Source organism: Indicator indicator, chromosome 6 (genome assembly GCF_027791375.1).
Source record: "Indicator indicator isolate 239-I01 chromosome 6, UM_Iind_1.1, whole genome shotgun sequence".
In the NCBI taxonomy this organism is placed as follows: Eukaryota; Metazoa; Chordata; class Aves; order Piciformes; family Indicatoridae; genus Indicator; species Indicator indicator.
In genome coordinates, this window is record NC_072015.1 from 35,317,557 (window position 1) to 35,336,493 (window position 18,937).

Consider the following 18,937-nt stretch of genomic DNA (forward strand, 5'->3'; position numbering starts at 1 on the left):
AGGCAGTCACATCTCTCTTTCATCTCCCTCTTCATGCTTTCTGTTGTAGAGTAGTCCATATACACTTCAGCTTGGCCTCTGTTCCAGGGTGTTCTGATGTATGGGGTAGAGGGTTCAGAGGCTGAATGGGTGTCTCAAAGGTCCTGTGGAGACTCCTAACAGGCTGTGGGAGAGTAGGCTGCACATGTAGCCACTGGGAACTGGCAACATCCTTGAGCCTGTGCAGCTGAATGGCTGACAGATTTCACAGCACATCCAAGTAGTGTAATGCCCTCTAATGATCCCTATTCTTTAGGCCAGTGACCATGCAAAGTAAAACTAGAATACTACTGCAGTATTTATAATTTTTTACTTGGTTTTCACTTCTTGGGTAGGGATGGCAATAAATATCTCAATAAATAAATAAACAAATAAACTTAACAGATGGAATTCTCTAATCTGCTATGATCTCATCTTTTGAAAAACAGAGGTACCCAAACATATTCAGATCGTGCAACTGTGGACCTGGCCATTGCTCAGCTGCAAATTCCCATGATTTCTATGACAGTCATCCCAGGACATCACAATAAACTGTAGTAGCTACAGGCAGCGCCACAGGCTTGGGGAGGAGTAACTGGAAGGCTGCTCAGCAGAGAGGGACGTGAGTGAACTGTTTGACAGTCTGCTGAACATAAGCCATCAGTGTGCCCAGGTGGCCAAGAAGGTCAATGGCACCCTGGCCTGTGTCACGAATAACGTGGCCATTACTCTGTTCAGTTTTGGGGCCCTTACTAGAAGGACACTGAGATGCTAGAGTTTGTCAAAAGAAGGGCAACAAAGCTGATGATATGAAACTGGGAGGGGTGGCTGATACCCTGTCAAGCTGTGCTACCATCCAATGACGTCTGGATAGGCTGGAGAGATGGGCAAACGCCATGAAGTTAAATAACGACAAGTGTAGAGTCCTGCATCTGGGGAGTAATAACGCCAGGCACCAGTACAGACTGCAGGTCATCCTGCTGTAAAGCAGCTCTGTGGAGAAAGACCTTGGATTCTTCCTGGAGAGCAAGTTATCCATGGGACAGCAATGTGCCCTTGTGGCCAAGAGGGCCAATGACATCCTGGGCTGCATCAATAAAAGTGTGTCCTACAGGTCTAGGGAGGTTCTCTTCCCCTTCTACTCTGCCATGGTAAGACCACACCTGGAATACTGTGTCCAGTTTCAGGCTCCCCAGTTCAAGAGGGACAGCAATCTACTGGAGAGAGCCCAAGGGAGAGCTACAAAGGGACTTGAACATCTCTCCTATGAAGAAAGACTGAGAGAACTGGGGCTGTTTAGTCTGGAGAAGGGATCTTATTAACATCCATAAATACCTGAGGGGTGGGTGTCAGGTTGAAGGTGATGGTTTCTTTTTGTTGGTGCCCAGTGATAGGACAAGGAACAACAGGTACAAGCTGGAACACAGGACATTCCACATCATCATAGGGAGAAACTTCTTTATGGTGAGGGTGACAGAGCACTGGAACAAGCTGCCCAGAGAGAGATGGTGGTGTCCTTCTCTGGAGGTTTTCAAAACCCACCTTCTGTGAGCCTGCCCTAAGTGATCCTGCTTTGGCAGCTGGGTTGGACTAGATGATCTCCCGAAGTCCCTTCCAATCCCTAACGTTCTGTGATTCTGTGAAGCTGGTGAAGGGTCTAGTCTCACGACGAGTGGTGGAGGGACCTGGAACCATTTAGTCTGGAGAAAATGAGGCTCAGGGAAGACATTATCACTCTACCAACTACCTGAAAGGAAGTTGGGGAAAGGTGGGGGTCAGTCCATTCAACCAGGAACAAGTGATAGAATTTGAGGAAATGGCCTCGTGTTGCACCATGGGAAGTTTAGATTGGATATTATGAAGAATTTCTTTGCTCAATGGATTTTCAAGTATTTGAGCAGGCTGCCTGGGGAAGTGGCCTTGGAGGTATTTAACTCATGTAGACATAGTGCTTAGGAATATGATTTAGTTGAGGACCTGCAAGTGTTAGGCCAATGATTGGATTTGATGATCTTAAGGTCTTTGCCAACTCAGGCAATTCTGTGTGATTTAAATGCTGGCTGAACTCGGTGACTTAAGAATGAGGGAGGCTTCACAGCTGATGCAAACAGATCAGAAATGGGTAATAACAAGATGATACTTAAGCTTTTTCCTAACACTTGTCTATGCACACATACACAAAACTCTCACCCCAAAAACAACAGAAATTTTAAACTTTTTAAGCCTTTGAGTGTTTTGATGAAAAGTGCAACGGATTAAAACTCCCCACTCCAAAAAAGCCCCACAAAACAAAAAATCAGCAACCACTCCACAACTCAAAGTTCGGTTTCATTGGTTCTTATTCCCTGTTTTTAAGCCCCACCGCCGGCGCAGGGGTGCTGCTGCGCGCTGAGGCTCGGCTGCTATTCGTGGCGCCAGACAACCGCGGCTCTCCCTCACACAGCGATATAAGCCCAGAGCCGAGCTCTCCCCACCGCCACCCTGCCTTATGCTGCCTTATGCCCTGACCTTTATGGCCACAGAAGCCGGGGCCGCCGGGACAGGACAGAGCAGAGGACAGCGGAATGGATCACACCTGGCCAAGCCACCTCTTACGCGCCCGCGCCAATCCGCATCCCAACAGCCTCGAGCCAGCGCCAGCCCCGCCCCTCCCTCATTAAGCTCCGCCCATCAGGCAACAAGCCCCGCCCCCTCGGCGGGGTCTTTGCTACGGGAGCTGCGCGAGGTTGCGCACGCGGCAGGGAGTAAAATGGCGGCGCCCGTGTCCGTGTGTCATGTCGCCTGCTGCGCCAACCGGGCGGGTGGCGGGGCCGTGTCCTGGGGGCGAGGAGGGCTCCTCGCCTTCGGCAGCTGCCGCGACGTCGTCCTCTACGAGCCAGCCGTGAGCTGAGGCGCTGTGTGGCGGGGAGGGATGGGACGGGGACCCGCACCGCGGCCTCACGCTCGGTGCTTTCTCTCTCCCCTGCAGGTGAGGCGAGTGGCCGCCGCTCTCCGCGGCCACGCTGGCCGGGTGAATTGCGTGCGCTGGGTTCGGCGGCGAGGTGGTGGTGAGTAACGTTGTCTTTCGGGTGCAGGGGCCCCAGGAAGCGGGTGCCGGCACGCTGCCCCTCGGGGCCGCGGGCGCTGCTGTCCTGTCTCTGGACCGGGAGGTGAGGTGGGAGGATTGGCAATAGAGGGCTTGCGGTAAACTTGAAGGAAATGGAAGTAGGTAGCTGCAGCGCTTCCAGCGCACCCTCTCGCCTTAAGGCCAGTTTCTCGGTAGTTATATTAGCAGGTGGCTCCACAGGAATCTGATCCACTAGAGTCAGGAAAACTGTTCGAACCGTCAGCGACGGGATCCTGTTGGCAGTCTTTTGCGGGCCCTGCAGCCAGCGCCAATGCGGGAGGCTGTTTTACCTTGGCTGTTGTGGTTCTGACGGATCGACGGCTGTGATGGCAGTGCTGCCGCCAGCCTCTTTAGTAAGGGTTTGGAGTTCTGCGTGTTCTGACTTTGTAAACTGATTTGCAGTGCCTTTTAAGAAATCACTGACTGTAAAGTTGTAAGTTACACAAAAGTTGTATCCATGAAAAAAATAATTTTTCAATATACATAAGGGTCTCAAACATTTCTGGCTTTTGCTTAATAGTAATTCTAGGCTGTAAACTTGCTTAGTACAGACTTTCCAGAGACACGTGTATTTCCTCTTAGACATTTATAGAAACTCACTGACAGAAATGAGGCCATTCATTAGACTGTAAATGTAACGTGTTTATTGCTTTTTTGGGAGAGGAAGTACTGTGATGAAGAAAACATTCTTTTTAAATGGTGATATCAACTGTCGTCCTTTCAACTGATTGCACTAAGACATTTTCTGCTTAAAATTTATTAAAAGAAATTTGGGGGATTTGGGAATGAAATTTTCCTGTGAAGTTTTCAGTTCCCTCTGTTTACATTTATCTTGCTTTATTTTCTTGAGCTCCAAAATGACCAAACAAAAAAAGAGAACGTTAAATTACACTGTTGGGATTTGAGAATCTTTTTGGAAATACGTATTTCTCATGTTCATACAGAACTTTAATTATTTCCCTGACATTTCTACTTATGTTGTCTTGGAGAATACACTTACTCTTAAGCTGTTCTGCACAATGCAACTCATATTAGCCATACATATTTTGATGGAAACGTTGGTTAGAGTTGATACATGATGTTTTGTCAGTAGTAACCAACATAACTGCTTAATGTTGTTGACTTCTGTGCAAAGTAAGTGTTCACAAAACCTGGTAAAATGTATTTTTTAGCTTCTGAAACAGAGTTAGTTTCTGGTGGATCTGATAAACAAGTCATTCTTTGGGAATGGAATGGAACAGGAACATGGAATAATCAGGTAAACAGAAATAACTTCTTTCTAAAGCTTCTCCCTCCCTGGTTTCTCACATACCATGGACTATCTGTTTTGTCAGTATTTCTTACTCATATCTCTTTGCTTTACCCTGAGTATTGAACCCCATGGGTATGTCTTTCAAATTGTTGGTATTCTCTAATGCTTTGTTTTACCTCAAAGAAAGCCAGTGGCACCCTGGCTTGTATTAGAAATGCTGTGTCCAGCAGGAGTAGGGAGGTGATTGTCTCCTTGTACTCATCTCTTGTGGTGCCATGTGGCGGGTTGGGTATTGTGTCCAGTTTTGGCCACCTTGATACAAGAGAGATGTGGAGGTGCTGGAGTGAGTGCAGAGGAGGGCAACGAAGCTGTTGAAGGGCCTGCAGAATAAATCTTACGAAGAGTGAGGGAGCTGGAGCTGTTTAGTTTGAGAAAGAGGAAGCTGAGGGGAGACCTCATTGCTGTCTACAACTACCTGAAAGGACGTTGTAGAGAGGCTGGTGCTGGTCTCTTCTCATAGGTACTCGGTGATAGAACAAGAAGGAACGGCCTCAAGCTGCAACAGGGTGGCTTTAGACTGGACATTAGGAAATTTTTTTTTCGTGGAAAGAGTGGGCAGGCATTGGAATGTGCTGCCCAGGAAGGTGGTTGAGTCACCTACCCTGGATGTGCTTAAAGGTTGTTTGGATGGGTGGGGATATGGTTTAGGGGTGAACCTTGGAGAGTAGGGTTCTGGGTTGGACTTGGTGATCCTGAGGGTCTTTTTCCTTCCTGAATATTTCTGTGATTCTGTGAAATGTTGTTTCTTCTATTCTGTTGTCATTTTTGAATCAGCATTCATTAAGAAGCTAGGTAACCATCATCAGATGGATTTGTCTAGCACAAAATCATAGAATGCTAGGGGTAGAAAGGGATCTCCAGGGATCATCAAGTCCAGCCTCCCTGCAAAGCAAGACCACTTAGGGCAGGTCAAAAGATCCTGTTTGTTCATTTTTGAGTCACCAGTTCTCTGATGTCATGTAGGACTCCTTTAAACTGCCTTAAAATCTTCAAACTTTGAGGCTCATTTTGAATTGATATTTCCTTTTCTCCATCCTTCCTTGTTTGTTTATTTCCATTTCCAGTGATTTCAGGTCAGTCTGTGGAACAATGTAATGCAACAATTGAGTTTTGTCAGAGAAATAGAGGGAAAGTAAGAAGACATGTTAATTTATTATTCACACTGTAAAATGAAAGGCAAAAGATGGAGTGTGGTGTAAAAGAGCTTTCAGAATGTGCTCATATTTAGAAGAAAAAAATCCAACAACTTCATCACTTAACTTTCAAATTCTTATTAGGCATTGGTTTGTGAATGTCTGTTTTGTTAGCCCATTTCGTAGGCTGTCTCAAACTAGGTTATACTTGACATTTTAAAATGTACCTAGTTTGAAGGAGGAATGCTCTCAGAAATAATGTCTCATTCTGATCCATTCTGTTTATGTATTATTTTAAGTTAACATATTTTTTTTTTAATTCTCTCAAATAATTTACTGGAATTTATTTTTCATCATCTGTATAACTTTGTAAAACTTTCTGATTTGTTTAGCATGTGAAAAGCATTCCTCTAAAAGGCCATTCCGAAGCTGTTTGTGCTGTGGATGCTGCCTGCCAGTCAGATGAACCTGATTTAAATCTGCTAATAGCTTCTGCTGCTTCTGACTCTACTGTGAGGATCTGGTCCTGGCATGGTTCAGAAGGTAACTTCTTTTCTCTGGTTTTTTGTTGTTTTTTTTTTTTTTAACATTAGGGACAACATACTGCCTTAATAGAAATGATGGATGCTTATCTATTGAAATACTTGGCTAAATACTCAAGTCTTTTTAATGCAACTACATTGATTTTCCTTCCAACTTTGGTACATCAAACCACTGTATTGCTCTTAGAAAGCTGAGGGTCATACCAGTTTAACAGCTTTGGGTCATTTTTTTTTCTGGAAAGTGATTTATCTTTGTTTTTCATCATCAGTCATGAGTTGGCTGAGTTTACTTGTTTCTTTCTAATACATATTAAGAACTGATAATATGAACCGTCATTTTGGCCTGTAATGTGGGGCCAATGACTATCTGTATATGTGTGAAGTAAAATCATGTAGTGAGATGATTAATGCTAACAGTAAATAGGTGAGATGAAACTGGTTGCTTGTTAGTACCTTGTGAACTAGGCCCTTACTTGGACATGTGGAAGAACATCTGTTGGAAATGTGTAAGAAAGAGGTAGAGTGAATAATCTAGATTTAAAGTACTGTGTGCTTATTGAGTTGCACTGACAGCATCTCTGAAGTTACTTTCTTCTTACTTGGTGTAGCTGAAGAGCTAAAATTGCCCTGCCTAACATGAGAGAAATAGGTGGGAGTTGCCAGTCTTCAGTCCCATGTTCTGGAAGGCAATTCTCATTCTCTTGAAGAATACCATGAAGTCCGGTCCTTTCCTTTTTGTCTTGCTGTTGTGGGTTCTGCTTCTATAGAAGGGTTTTTTTGCTATCTTGTTGGTTACTCTGATCTTCATGGCGCACCAAGATCTCAGGGGTGTTATCAGAAGGGTTTGTTTCTGCTCATCTTAATCTTGTAGCAAATGAATTCACTTTTAGCTTCTTGTGTAGAGAACACTGCTGCCGCAGGATATAATTTGCTGTGTTTATCGCTTCTGATGAGCACAGTGAAGCTCACTAATGCCCAGTGGAGAATAGTGATTTATCTCATAACTCAGCTAACTCTGGATGAGCTTCTGTGGCTCCACAGAAGATAACGTTATTTAGGCTTCTGAAAAAAAGTAGAAATTTGTCAACTCTAAAATAAAATTTAAGGGAGTTTTTAACTCCATCATTTAGTAGGAAATGATGGTGTAACTGTAGTAACACTGGCGATGAATGACATCAGTGCTGTCTGGTTTTGTTTTCCAGCTAAATGCATTGAAATTCTGCAGTTTGGAAATGGATTTGTTATGGATGTCTGCTTATCCTTCTTGCCTGGCAGCAATGGTAAGCACAGCAGCACGATTTGAATATCAATGTAGGAAATGTAAGATCTAAGAATCCCCCAAACAGGTTTTCATTTGACTTATTCCAGACCCATGTATAGTGTTTTGTTTTCTATGGAATCAGCCTAAGCTGCTGCTTATATCTAAACATTTTTATTGTACTCTTCTTAAGAATGAGAAAATACTAGCTGGTTGAACTGTCTATAAAATGATGCTCAGATGGAGTTCTTTAGCTGAATTCCTGAGACAGAGCTTTAAAGGGGGTTAACAAGGCTGTAGGTGAACAGGATAGAATGACACTGATAGTTTCACCTGCTTCTTGTAATGCTGCTCTGAATGTTTGTTCTTGTTATTTGGCAAGATTCAGAAAAAAGAATCTGCAAGCCTGCATCAAAAATTGGACGTTAATGAGCAGTGTTTATCACGTGTTCAGTCTTAAAATGAAAACAAAACAAAAACAGGCTGAATAAGTTTAATCTGATTGTTCAATATGGTTTATATAATTTTCTGTTAACATAGATGTTCATGTTTTGTAGTCTGCCACAGACACATTTTTCTGTTGCAGATCTGTAGAAGGTTTTTTTGTTTTATTTTATTTTTTTCAAATCTAAATGTCTCTTCCAGATAGATACATACACTGAATGAGATTTGTGTTTGTAAGTATCATGAGAGCCTTTCACTGAGATGGAGGAGTGCCAGGCTCCCAAGAGGAAAATTACTGAAGTTTCTTACTGTATCTGGAGTTTTCAGCTATTCACTACATATGTTCCATACTGATGTGGTGTGTGTTTGTATGTCTTCAGAGCAGTTGTAGAGAAGTTTATTTTATTCTTCAGCTTGTGGTAATTCTGGGAGATATGAAAGCCCTGTCAAAAATGGAAATGCTAATGTCCATTTCCAGAATGTGTCTTATATCAAAAGCAGCTTCTGTACCACTAAAGAACTTTAAAGCTCTATTTTTCCTGTAAATATACTAACAGGTGGTTGTTGAGATGAAGTTAAAAGGATTTGAGAGTAAATTAAAAGCATTATTTCCAGTGTGAATTTTTGTTAGAAGTGAGGTGTCTGTGGTGCCAATTTAACAAGTATAAAATTCATACTGCAAAGCAGTATGGTATTTTGTCATTTGTGATACTGTATAAGTAAGAAATTGTCACTGTAATACTCTAGAAGGGTGCATCTGTTTAACATTGAAATTGTGACATATAAGAAAAGTGACCATTCATTTAGGAAGAACCTTAAATGAAGATTATTTTATTAATTCTTAAAGGTAAATCCTTCTGATACCAAAATTGCATGGAGTGCTTGAAGCTTCTTTGAATGATGGGGTAGCAAGCGTTTTGTTTTGCTGTCAAAATTTCCCAGAGTCCCCAAAACCCAGTGTTACTTGAAGTTGCATGCAGAGCAGGACAATGCTTTATTATAGCCTTTTCCTATCTCAATTCAAATTAGTTATCCAAAACAACACAGTGCTCATAACCTGAAAAAAAGAGTACTTCACTTCTTTAAAGAACTGATTTTTTTTTCAAATGAGAAATTATTTGCATAAGTTTTGTACAGGATTAAAAAAAAAATAAAAATTAAGATTTATGGGTTTTGTGTCAGTTCCAATATGAATGATTTGTGCTGCTAAAATTGTTAAGAAGCAGTTGAGATTTCGAGCCATAAATGTATGGTTGGAAACGGTACCTTTAGAAATCTATGAAGGGGCTTTTAATATAGCATAACCATGTTGTGTTTTCTCCCCAAACCTGGCATATAATAGTCCATACAACTGAACTATTTTTATTCAGAGGAGTATGTTAATTCTGAAGCTTAAATAAAGTAGCTTAAAATACATTATTAAAAATCTCTCTACTGTTCATTTTGTCATAAACATAAATCTGTAATGGCAATTGGGAATTTTAATGAGCTTCAGGACTTGATGTGTTGGCAACTCTAAGATTCAAAAAACCTTTTCTCTTGAGGACAGTCTGCAGTTCTGAGGAATTAAATACAGAATTACTTTTCTGAGGCATAAACTACTCTCCTGAACTAGAAGCATTTACAGTAACCTCTCATTTCACCAAGCAAGGAATTTTAAAGCTTGAATTGAAAATTGACTTGTACATAGTGGATGCTTTACCTTTCAAAAGACACTAAACTTTGTGATGCCTAGTGTTTCAACTGATTGTCCTTCAAAATAAATGATTTTTTTCTAAAAAAGTTAAAAAAACATTTTTGTGAAGTAAAATGGAGGAATCCAATAGACTTCTCATAAAACCATGAACAATCATTTGCAGCTGGAGTTTTGAGCACCTTACTGGCAGCCTCTTACTGAAGGAGTTTCTTTGCAGTTGTTTTTGCAGTTGTCTTTGCATTTTGTTTGGTTGCTTTTTGCATTGTAGTGTCTGCAGAAAATCTACTTCTAAAGTGCTGGGATTGGATTTACTGTTTTACAGATCTTAATATCAGCTCTTGTGTCTTATACTGTGATTCTTCACAACACTTGGATAATTGTGGTGCCATAGCTTGGCCTCTGATAAATAAGAATTGTCTTCTCAAAACTGAATTGTCACAGGTGGAAAAAAGAGCAGATGAACTTGAAGCTTTGCTGATCACTCTGTCCCCATTGCAATTGGACCACAGTTTCCCCCTCAACCTCTCTATTTCCTTTGCAGGACTTTATCATATCAAATATCATATCAAAATTTTAATGCTCTAGAGCAATCATGTGAAAAATAAAGTGCTAGTCTGGTTTTGCCAGTTACATACTTCTTGACAGAACATTTTGAGTGAAAGCTTTTACATTTGCTTGATACATCAACTGGATCATAACTGTTTTCTTGTTTTGATACATCAAAATTTTATTCCATTGAATAAGTACATAGTTACTTAAACCATTACCCATAAAGAGGGTTTCTTGGGAAAGGATCATACTGTGGGCAAAAAATGTGCTTGCCCAATTTCTGAGTGAAAGAAGACCAGGTTTTTCAAAACAGCTCATTACTTTCAGCCAAAAGGAGCCTTTTTGATTCCTTGTAAGGTGAGGGAGGAGGTGGGGGTGAAGTGTGACTTAGAGGTTGGAGAGAAGAAACAAGTGATGAAGGTGCTAGAATGTGGAATGTGACTTAGAAGTGTGAGAGGATGATAACTAAGCGTAGATTTGGTACAGGCGGAAAGGAAATCAGCATCGAGCATAAACTTACCAATATTCAAGTTGACTTTTTGGTCTGTCTGTAAAAATGATAAAATTTTCTCTTTAAAGGGATGACATTTAGTTTTAAGTATAGTTGATTGTAGTGAAATGCAGGATTTTGTTTTCTACCCATACTTGAGAAATGCCCTGATAACTCACTACTTCATCATTTTCTTTTGCTATTTCACTCCCTGGCTGTACTAGTTTACCCTTATGACCAAAAAAAAAGTGGAGTAAGGCTTAACTATTTTTCACCATCATCCTCTATGGGAGAGATGAATTAATATGCTGCTTAACTTCTCTTGTTTTCCTCTTAGACATAACTTGGTCTGGTTTGATTCAATAGATTTGTTTTTCATGCACTTCCTAGATAGCTTGTGGAAGAAAACTGCTACTCAAGATTACATATATGTGTACAGTGATTGGTGATTTTTTTTTTTTTTTGGTCTTTATTTGCTGTGTAATAATTAAGCTACTTCCATCTATACTTCAGTAGATATAGGACTTGAACTGTTAGATCTGAGTCATTTTGTTTTGCTGCTTGCTCCTTTTGTATTTAGAGCAAATGCCTGCTAATATCAGTATTAAAAAAAAGTAATAAATGAAAAATCTCTCATATTTGGACTTCCTGCAGATATGTGAGCTTGAGGGAAGCTACTCTTCAGCATCTTAAGTATTTGTAGGTGTTATTTACATGCCAAAATAACTTGTGAGTTTTGTTCTTTAAATGCTAGTTTATTTCAAACAGTATTAGGTGTCTAGTTGAGAACATGTAAAGTGGTATTGTACTTGGCTGTCTGTCTTAATTTATTGATACTGTATTGATTTTTGTTATTTGCATAATTTTCCATATCCTAGAATATTAGACTTTGTAACGTGGGTAATGAAGATGTTTTTTTGTTTGTTTTCTTTCCAGTACCAGTACTGGCTTGTGGTGGTGATGACTGCAAAATACATTTGTATATACAGCAGAATGGCCAGGTAATCACAGTTTTTGTCTTGTTGCTCAGAAGATTTTTCAGTTCTTCTGTTTCTTTTGTTTCCATATGTTCTGTTTCTTTGTGGTTCTTCATTAACTACTGTTACTAGATTACCATTGCATACAGCTACCTCTGTTCAAGTAGTTCATTTTCCTAGGAAATAGAGAATGTTGAAGTTTGATTTAGTTCATAAAAGTTAAGTTTTTCTTATTTTTTCCTTCTTTGAAGATAGCCTGAATTTCATTTCCTACTCTCCCATAAAATAACTGTCCTTTTTCACTGAGCATCCACTTACTGAATAGTTCATACGGAAATGATGTTGCTTTCTGTTTATAAATTTTTGCAATAAAACTGATATGATTTCTATCTGTGGATTTGTATGTTTATTGCTAAGCATGCCCTTTAGCTGAATACTTCTGAATGTCATCTTCTGAAAGTGAATGTTTGTCGTGTATTATTTGGAATCTTTAGTTTTTCATAGTTAAATGCTTCTTTGGAGCCCTGCAGAGAAATTCTGTCCTTTCTTGTGTCTGTTCAGAAGTTTTGCTAGTTGTTCAACTTATGCTTTAGAGTCTGTTTACCAAAAGAGAAGTCAGTATCTTTGATCTGTCTGTTGCTCCCTTGAAAAACCCTGCAAACCACAAACACTACCTCACAATGCACCTACCATGCAGAAATTCCCAGTGAAAGTAACATACTTTTTGATTATTTGAGAGAGATTAAGCTACTTCCTGGATAATTTTGGCTGTTGATACTGCAACATACAAAATTTCTTTTTTTCTTTTTTTTGTCTGTAAAATAAATACTTCATCCTTTATCTGCTTTGTTCAGTGATTTGTGAAGCATTAAGCTGGAAAGAAGGTTTGCTTACTTAGCTTTTTTTTTTTTCTGCATAGCTCATGAGTTTAAATCAGTTTAATGACATTCTCTGGGAATTAGCAATAGAAATGGCAGAATGCCACTCATGATTCTCAGTGTGCTAAAGAAAGACTTTTATATTAGGGATTGTGCAGTTTCCTCCATCAAAATCTGGAACTTGTTTTCTTCCATGGTTCAGATTAAAAAATAATACATGGTGTGACTGCCAAAAGTGTTCAGAAATCCATTATTTTGCCAGCTGTTGACCAAACTTTTAACAGCAGTCTCAGCCATTCTTAAATGCAGTCAGTCTGTGAAGGATAAAGGAAGGTAATTGGGAGAAACAAACTCACTCCATCTTTAGCTTCATAAGCAAGTTTATGCTGCTGTCTCTTTTTAGAGGTAAGAAACTTTAATCATAGAAGGGCTGAGGAATTTTCTCTTATTTCCCATGTGTTATTTTCCACACATTTTCCTTCAGTTTTAGGAAGTATTTTCACCAGCTGTCGTAGCAGAATTGGGATTCAGTCTCTCTCATTTAAATAAAATGAGACTTCTGGTTGGTGTATATCTTACTTTTCCAGAACATCTCATTTAACTGAGTGGGCTATGCAGACCTGAGAGAGGAGCCCTAATTTGATTCCCTGTGGATTAAAAGTACCTGGATTAAAATTGTAGTGCATTACATACAGCTATTAACAGAACAAAAACATCTTTGGGAAGATTCTGATTTAAATTCCTTCCTAACTTATAAAAGGAGGTTTGCTTTTCTAGCTGGTCTCTCTCAGATCTGCTGACACCTTTTTATGGCTTCAGTAGCTCTACTTTTACAGCTATTTCAAAGAAATGTTATTGTCATCTTGCCATTTTTCACAGGAACTTAGCGTAGAAGAGTGATTAGAATCTAAGCTTATGCATCCCTCTCTAACTGGTAAGGGTCCTGTTAGTGGTGACTCTTGGAAACCTTCTTTAATTAACATTCTAGGCTGTGCTTTTTAGTAAACTCATGAATTTTACAGTTGAAATCTATTTATTTGTAAAAACAGCTTGTTTTTTTTTTTTTTTAACTGATAGGTCAGATTTCTAATCCTTTAAGACTCTCTATGCAGAGATCCCTTACTTTAAGGAGTAGAGAGAATCACAGAATCAACCAGGTTGGAAGAGACCTACAAGATCAAGTCCAACCGACCACCCAAGCTTATCTAATCAACTAGACCATGGCACTAAGTGCCTCATCCAGTCTTTTCTTAAACACCTCCAGGGACATTGACTCTTTCACCTCCCTGGGCAGCCCATTCCAATGGGCAATCACTCTTTCTGTGAAGAACGTTTTTCTAAGATCAAGCCTAAACTGTGCTTTGCACAGTTCTTGATACCGTGTCCACCTTCTGTTGGTGGTTGCCTGGGAGAGGAGACCAACCCCCACCTGGCTACAAACACCCTTCAGGTAGTTGTAGACAGCAATAAGGTCTCCTCTGAGCCTCCTTTTCTCCAGGCTCTTTGCTTTTCTGAATTCCTGAAATAAGGTATTGTTTTATCAAATACTCAGGGAACAATTACTGCAGAAACCATCATATATCTTGTTGCCTGAGATATTACAGGCCTCCAGAGTAGGAGGTAAACAAACCATAAGATGAAAATAGAGCTTGAAAACAAGACGTCTCTACGTTGAGCTTGGTTTCTGTAAGATTTTGCTGTGCATGCTTATGACTCTCCCAGATAATTCGGCTTAATGGGAAAGTGGAATGAGAGACTCAAAAATAATTCAGACTCAATTCTACAAGACTAACAGCTGGAATTAAGGAAGCGTATCATGTCTAGTATCTGGTGGAGAAAAAAATGAGAAGATTTAGATCTCTGTTACCTTTTGTGGAAGTTGCCAAATTTGCCAAACAATACTACCAGCCTAGTCCTGAAGGACATACACCCAAAGTGGGTGTGGAGTTGGTTATGCAAAGTGAGCTGGGCATGTCCACATTTCTTTGCCTGAAAGAAAAGAAGCCAGTTTGCTGCTATATAAAAGTGCTCAGATATCAATTAAGAGGCATCACAAAGCTTGTGAAGTGATTTGGACCATCAGTTTTTGTTAGATGCAGCTGTTGATACTGCAACTTCCAAGAGTCTTAGGTATTCAGTAAGGATCAAAGACAAAAATGTAAAAATTAGAAGAATGACAGCTCAAAATACTTGCAAATATAACCTAGGCAATAATAAAAACCTTTGACAGAAGCAGTTAAAAATAATTACCATGTGTATCTGAAAGAAGGTTTAAGTTGATGCAACTTTAGAGCAGAATACATCTTAGGAAATTCAGTGGGTGATACCAAGAGACACATTTCAAATTTAACAGCAAAAGCAATACAGAAGACTTGAAGCAGAAATTGTAACAGCAACACCACTCCCTGTTTGGCTTCAGTAAACAATTTTAATGGGAAACAATATCTTGTAAATTTTGAATGACTGCCTTTTCTATAGCACAGAAGAACTGCATACTTGACTTAAGGCTAAATAGAGCCTAGGAGCTGGTTTGGGAAATGAATTAGAAACCTCAGGGTATTGATAAACTCAAAGTAATTAGCTTAATTCTCTTTAAAGAGAAAACAAATCTCTGCTTTCTTAGTGGTTGCCTTTGTGAGAAGGTGAGTGTAATCAACAAAACAAAGCACCCACCGTCTTAAAATAAAAAAATTACTATATGTGTGTTTAAATCAATAATACAGTTAAGTTTCAGGAGGTACATGCTCTGTTCAACATATAAGGAACCATAAAAGACAAGAATGGTAACAACAAGCTTTTATTTGGGAGAAGCTTTACCAACTAACTTTGAATGTAAAATTATGAATGAATAAATAAATGTTACATTTCTTATCTGAAATGTGAATTGCTAAAAAGGAGATTTTGGTGTATTGACAGAAGTACACAGCCTTTACAAGACTCTCTTAATTCACTGTTCAATCTCATTTCCTGAGCTGTTCCTGCCTTTACATATAACCAGTTGGGTGTTTAACGTATGCAGCTATCTAGAACGACACATCCAGAAGTGCCAGTGAGTGCAAAAGTGACAAGCCAAATGAGACTGTGAGAACGTGATCTTAATCGAGATCAAAACATTCAGACTTGGAAATTTCTGTTAAGGAGTCCCGATCATTTATCTTGTATACAAAGTGTTCTGTAACGTTAAGAATACAAATGTAGCGTAAGGAGAAGTAGAGTATAGTTTATTTTTATGGGAAGGTGGTTTTGAGGAGTCCCTAGGAAAGTACAGACCAAAGAGAGTAGGCACTGCTTTATGAATAAAAGCCTTTGGATGAATTACTGTTGCTGATGATCATCGCTGAAGCTCAAGACAGAGAGATTTTGAGCTAGCCTTTCTTACTGTGTTGCTTTTTAATTTTTTTAAAAATCATTTTTAATTACAGATAGGGAGAGAGAACTCAGCTGTAGTCCTGTGCTGAGAGCAAAGACTATCAGTTAATTTTAACTCAGGAGGCCTAAGTAAGGAACTTAGACTAGAATGCAAGAAATAATGTAGTAGTTACTCATTTGTACTAAATTACATTAATATTTTATCACAGTATATCAGAGGTTGGATGGGACCTCAAGAGATCATCAGGTCCAACCCCCCTGCTAGAGCAGGATCCCTTAGGGTAGGCTGCACAGGAACACTTTCATGTGGGTTTTGAAAGTCTCCAGAGAAGGAGACTCCACAACCCCCCTGGGCAGCCTGTTCCAGTGCTCTGTCAGCCTCACTGGAAAGAATTTTCTCCTCATGTTGAGGTGAAATCTTCTATGTTCAAGTTTGAACCCATTGTTCCTTGCCTTATCACTGTGAACCACCAAAAAGAGCCTGGCCCCTTCCACTTGACACCCACCCCTCAGATATTTTTGGACATTGATCAGATCTCAGTCTTCCCTTCTCCAGACTAAATAGCCCCAGGGATCTCACAGTCTCTCTTCACAGGGGAGATGCTCAAGTCCCCTAATCATCATTTTAACTGTATGCGTATTTCAGAATTTAAAAATCATCTGGGATCAAAAAATGTTGTGGATAAATTTTCCAGGATAAAGGAAAATAGAAATGGTTTAAATGCTAATTAAGCAATAAACTTCTACTTTACTTGAATCAAGACAAAAGAATAATATATATGTTACGAATAAAAATATACCCCTTCTGGACTGTGTTTGCATTCCTGTGTTCATGCAGAGGTTTCCAGCAGGAGATACAGTTCTTGATGTATACCTTCCTTAGAAACCTAGCCAATAAACTTGATTTTAATTTTCTACATCATCTGTAGTTGTATCTTCTTCACAAGTGTTATGCAAGTTATTTACTGTGCCATTCCTGCATTTTGTTATTTTTGTGTACTGCTATAAGCCCTCTAAACTTAAAAAAAAATCATCTGTATCTTAGACTATAGCCTTTGGAAGGTGAACATCTTAAATTTTAATTTTCTCTCCATATGTGGGAGGTGCATTTATCCAACTGTGGCAAAACTCAAAAGGCCTGTTTAGAATCTATCTGTAAATTGCAATACTTAGTAGCAGCCCGTTTTTCCAGTGTCAAATAATAGAAGCTGTAAACATAAAAGACCTGAAAATCCAAAGTTAATTGCTCATACGTTCATGGTAATTAAGTGCATTTCTATGACATAACAGGGAATTTTTATTCAGTTTCAGAAAACTTTAATACTCCCTGGCCATGAAGATTGGATACGAGGCGTTGAATGGGCAGTCTGTGGTCAGTGTGAAAAATGAATAAAGCATAATCCTGGTTTAACAATAGTACTACTGTTTTTGTTTCTTTAGCTGAAGGCTTTGATGCACTGTAGCACCTGAGTTCTTGTGGTTGCGATGTTTTGGGTTTTTTTTGGTTTGGTTTTTTTTTAGTTTGTTTTTTTTGAGATGGTAATACAAATATTAGAAATCAAGATAGAACCCCTTGTTCAAGCACGTCTTGTTCAAGCATAATAATTGTTGAATCTATACTACAGTTATATTTTTAGTTATAAAAATCATGGCTACAGTAGGGTTGATACAGAACACTCATCCCTTGGTTTTACATTCATCATTTTGTATTGCTTGCTTCAAGTGTGTTTAGCTGACTGGTAGCTAAACACAACTGGAGTTTTAGCAACTTGTTCTTTTCAATATGCAAATGCCTGTATCTGAGTGAGGATGAGCTGGCTCCTTTTTCAAAGGGAAGGAGGTAGAGGGAATTTTTTTTTTTTTAATAAGAAACTAAAGGAAGAATAAGGATGTTAACTAATCAAATAGTTCTTGCAATAGCAAAAATAAAATAGAAGGAAGTAAGGATGCTACAATTATGAAGAAAGGAAAGGAGTTACTGAAGAGTATTGACGCTGTCAGAAAGTACAGTATTTACATTACCTTCCCAGCAGAAAAATGTCCATAGTCAATGTGTTGTAAGCTAGTGGAGAGCTTGAAATGGGAGGTTAAGTTGATATTGAAATAGGAAACATTAGGATAATGCTGTAATACATGTTTGGAATGGTGTTAGGTTTGTAATGGTAGTGGTTGCAATGAAAACATGACTGATTATCTATTATCTGATTATTTGAAACCAAATAGGTGAAGACCTTTTCTTAGCAAGCTGCGCTCAGGATTGTTTGATAAGAATTTGGAAAGTGTGTACAAAATCAAAGCAACTTCCAGAAACTGAAGATGATTCCATAAGACTTAAAGAGACTGTTTTTACTGTCAAAGGTAGGAAACAACTTAAAAAAAAATTATTACATAACTTCTCACTTGTGTATCTGCTTGTGGCTTCAGGGTGGCTAACAAGATGGTTGCTGTCTAATATGTTTTGTTTCTTATACCAAGTTTGCATTTTTATTCATCTGTGAGAAAAACTGAAGTTACTGTTTTAAAGCCATGACTATGTAAAGTTAATGATATGTCACAAAAAAATCATAAAGGAGTGAGAGAGCTTAATGCCAACATATATCGTTACACCTATTCCAAATACAGTCACAAGAGGGTTTTTTCTGTGGGAGGTAAGCTGTTGTGCAGTTCTTCAGTTTAATTTTCTTTCAAATTTGATGCATTAAGAGGTGCTGTTGTTACTTAAACCTTAAAAAATTACTGGAGCTAAGTTTGTGTAGGCTTACTTTTAGATTATTTAACATACTATCTGAGCACTGTAACAGTGGCTTGCACTGCTGACATTGTGGGGTAAATTATTAGGCGACTCAGGTAACGTAATGAAGTTCGTATGATGTATGTAAAAAGTGCTTGTGCTACTTGCTGCAAGTCATGATTAATTTTTTTTCGAGTATCTTCAGGTATTTACAGTTACTTGAAAATGTAAGTATGCTTAAGTTAAGAGTGTGAGAGAGCTAATGCCAGGGAGTTTATTTCATAATTACTTGAGAGTTCTCCAGGAAGTCTCTGATTCCACTCTGAGGCAATAGGCTGACCTCTTAGTGTCAATCTGGTACTCAGGGCTTGCAGCAAAGCAGGTTTTCAAGAAGGTACTCGGTGTCAATAGGCTATTGACATACTGGTAGATGA

At 39.1% G+C, this 18,937-nt stretch overlaps 1 protein-coding gene across 1 annotated transcript in view; it reads left to right on the forward strand.

The window, feature by feature from the left end:
- Positions 1 to 2,767: 2,767 nt before the first annotated feature.
- The window catches only part of ELP2 (elongator acetyltransferase complex subunit 2), a 39,047-nt gene continuing 22,877 nt past the window's right edge, over positions 2,768 to 18,937 (forward strand). The window contains exons 1-8 of the mRNA XM_054381533.1: positions 2,768 to 2,899; positions 2,987 to 3,065; positions 4,297 to 4,382; positions 5,962 to 6,112; positions 7,314 to 7,391; positions 11,485 to 11,549; positions 17,078 to 17,144; positions 17,996 to 18,130. Of these exons, the coding sequence (XP_054237508.1) occupies positions 2,768 to 2,899; positions 2,987 to 3,065; positions 4,297 to 4,382; positions 5,962 to 6,112; positions 7,314 to 7,391; positions 11,485 to 11,549; positions 17,078 to 17,144; positions 17,996 to 18,130 (793 nt within the window). The remainder of the gene's footprint in view (positions 2,900 to 2,986; positions 3,066 to 4,296; positions 4,383 to 5,961; positions 6,113 to 7,313; positions 7,392 to 11,484; positions 11,550 to 17,077; positions 17,145 to 17,995; positions 18,131 to 18,937) is intronic.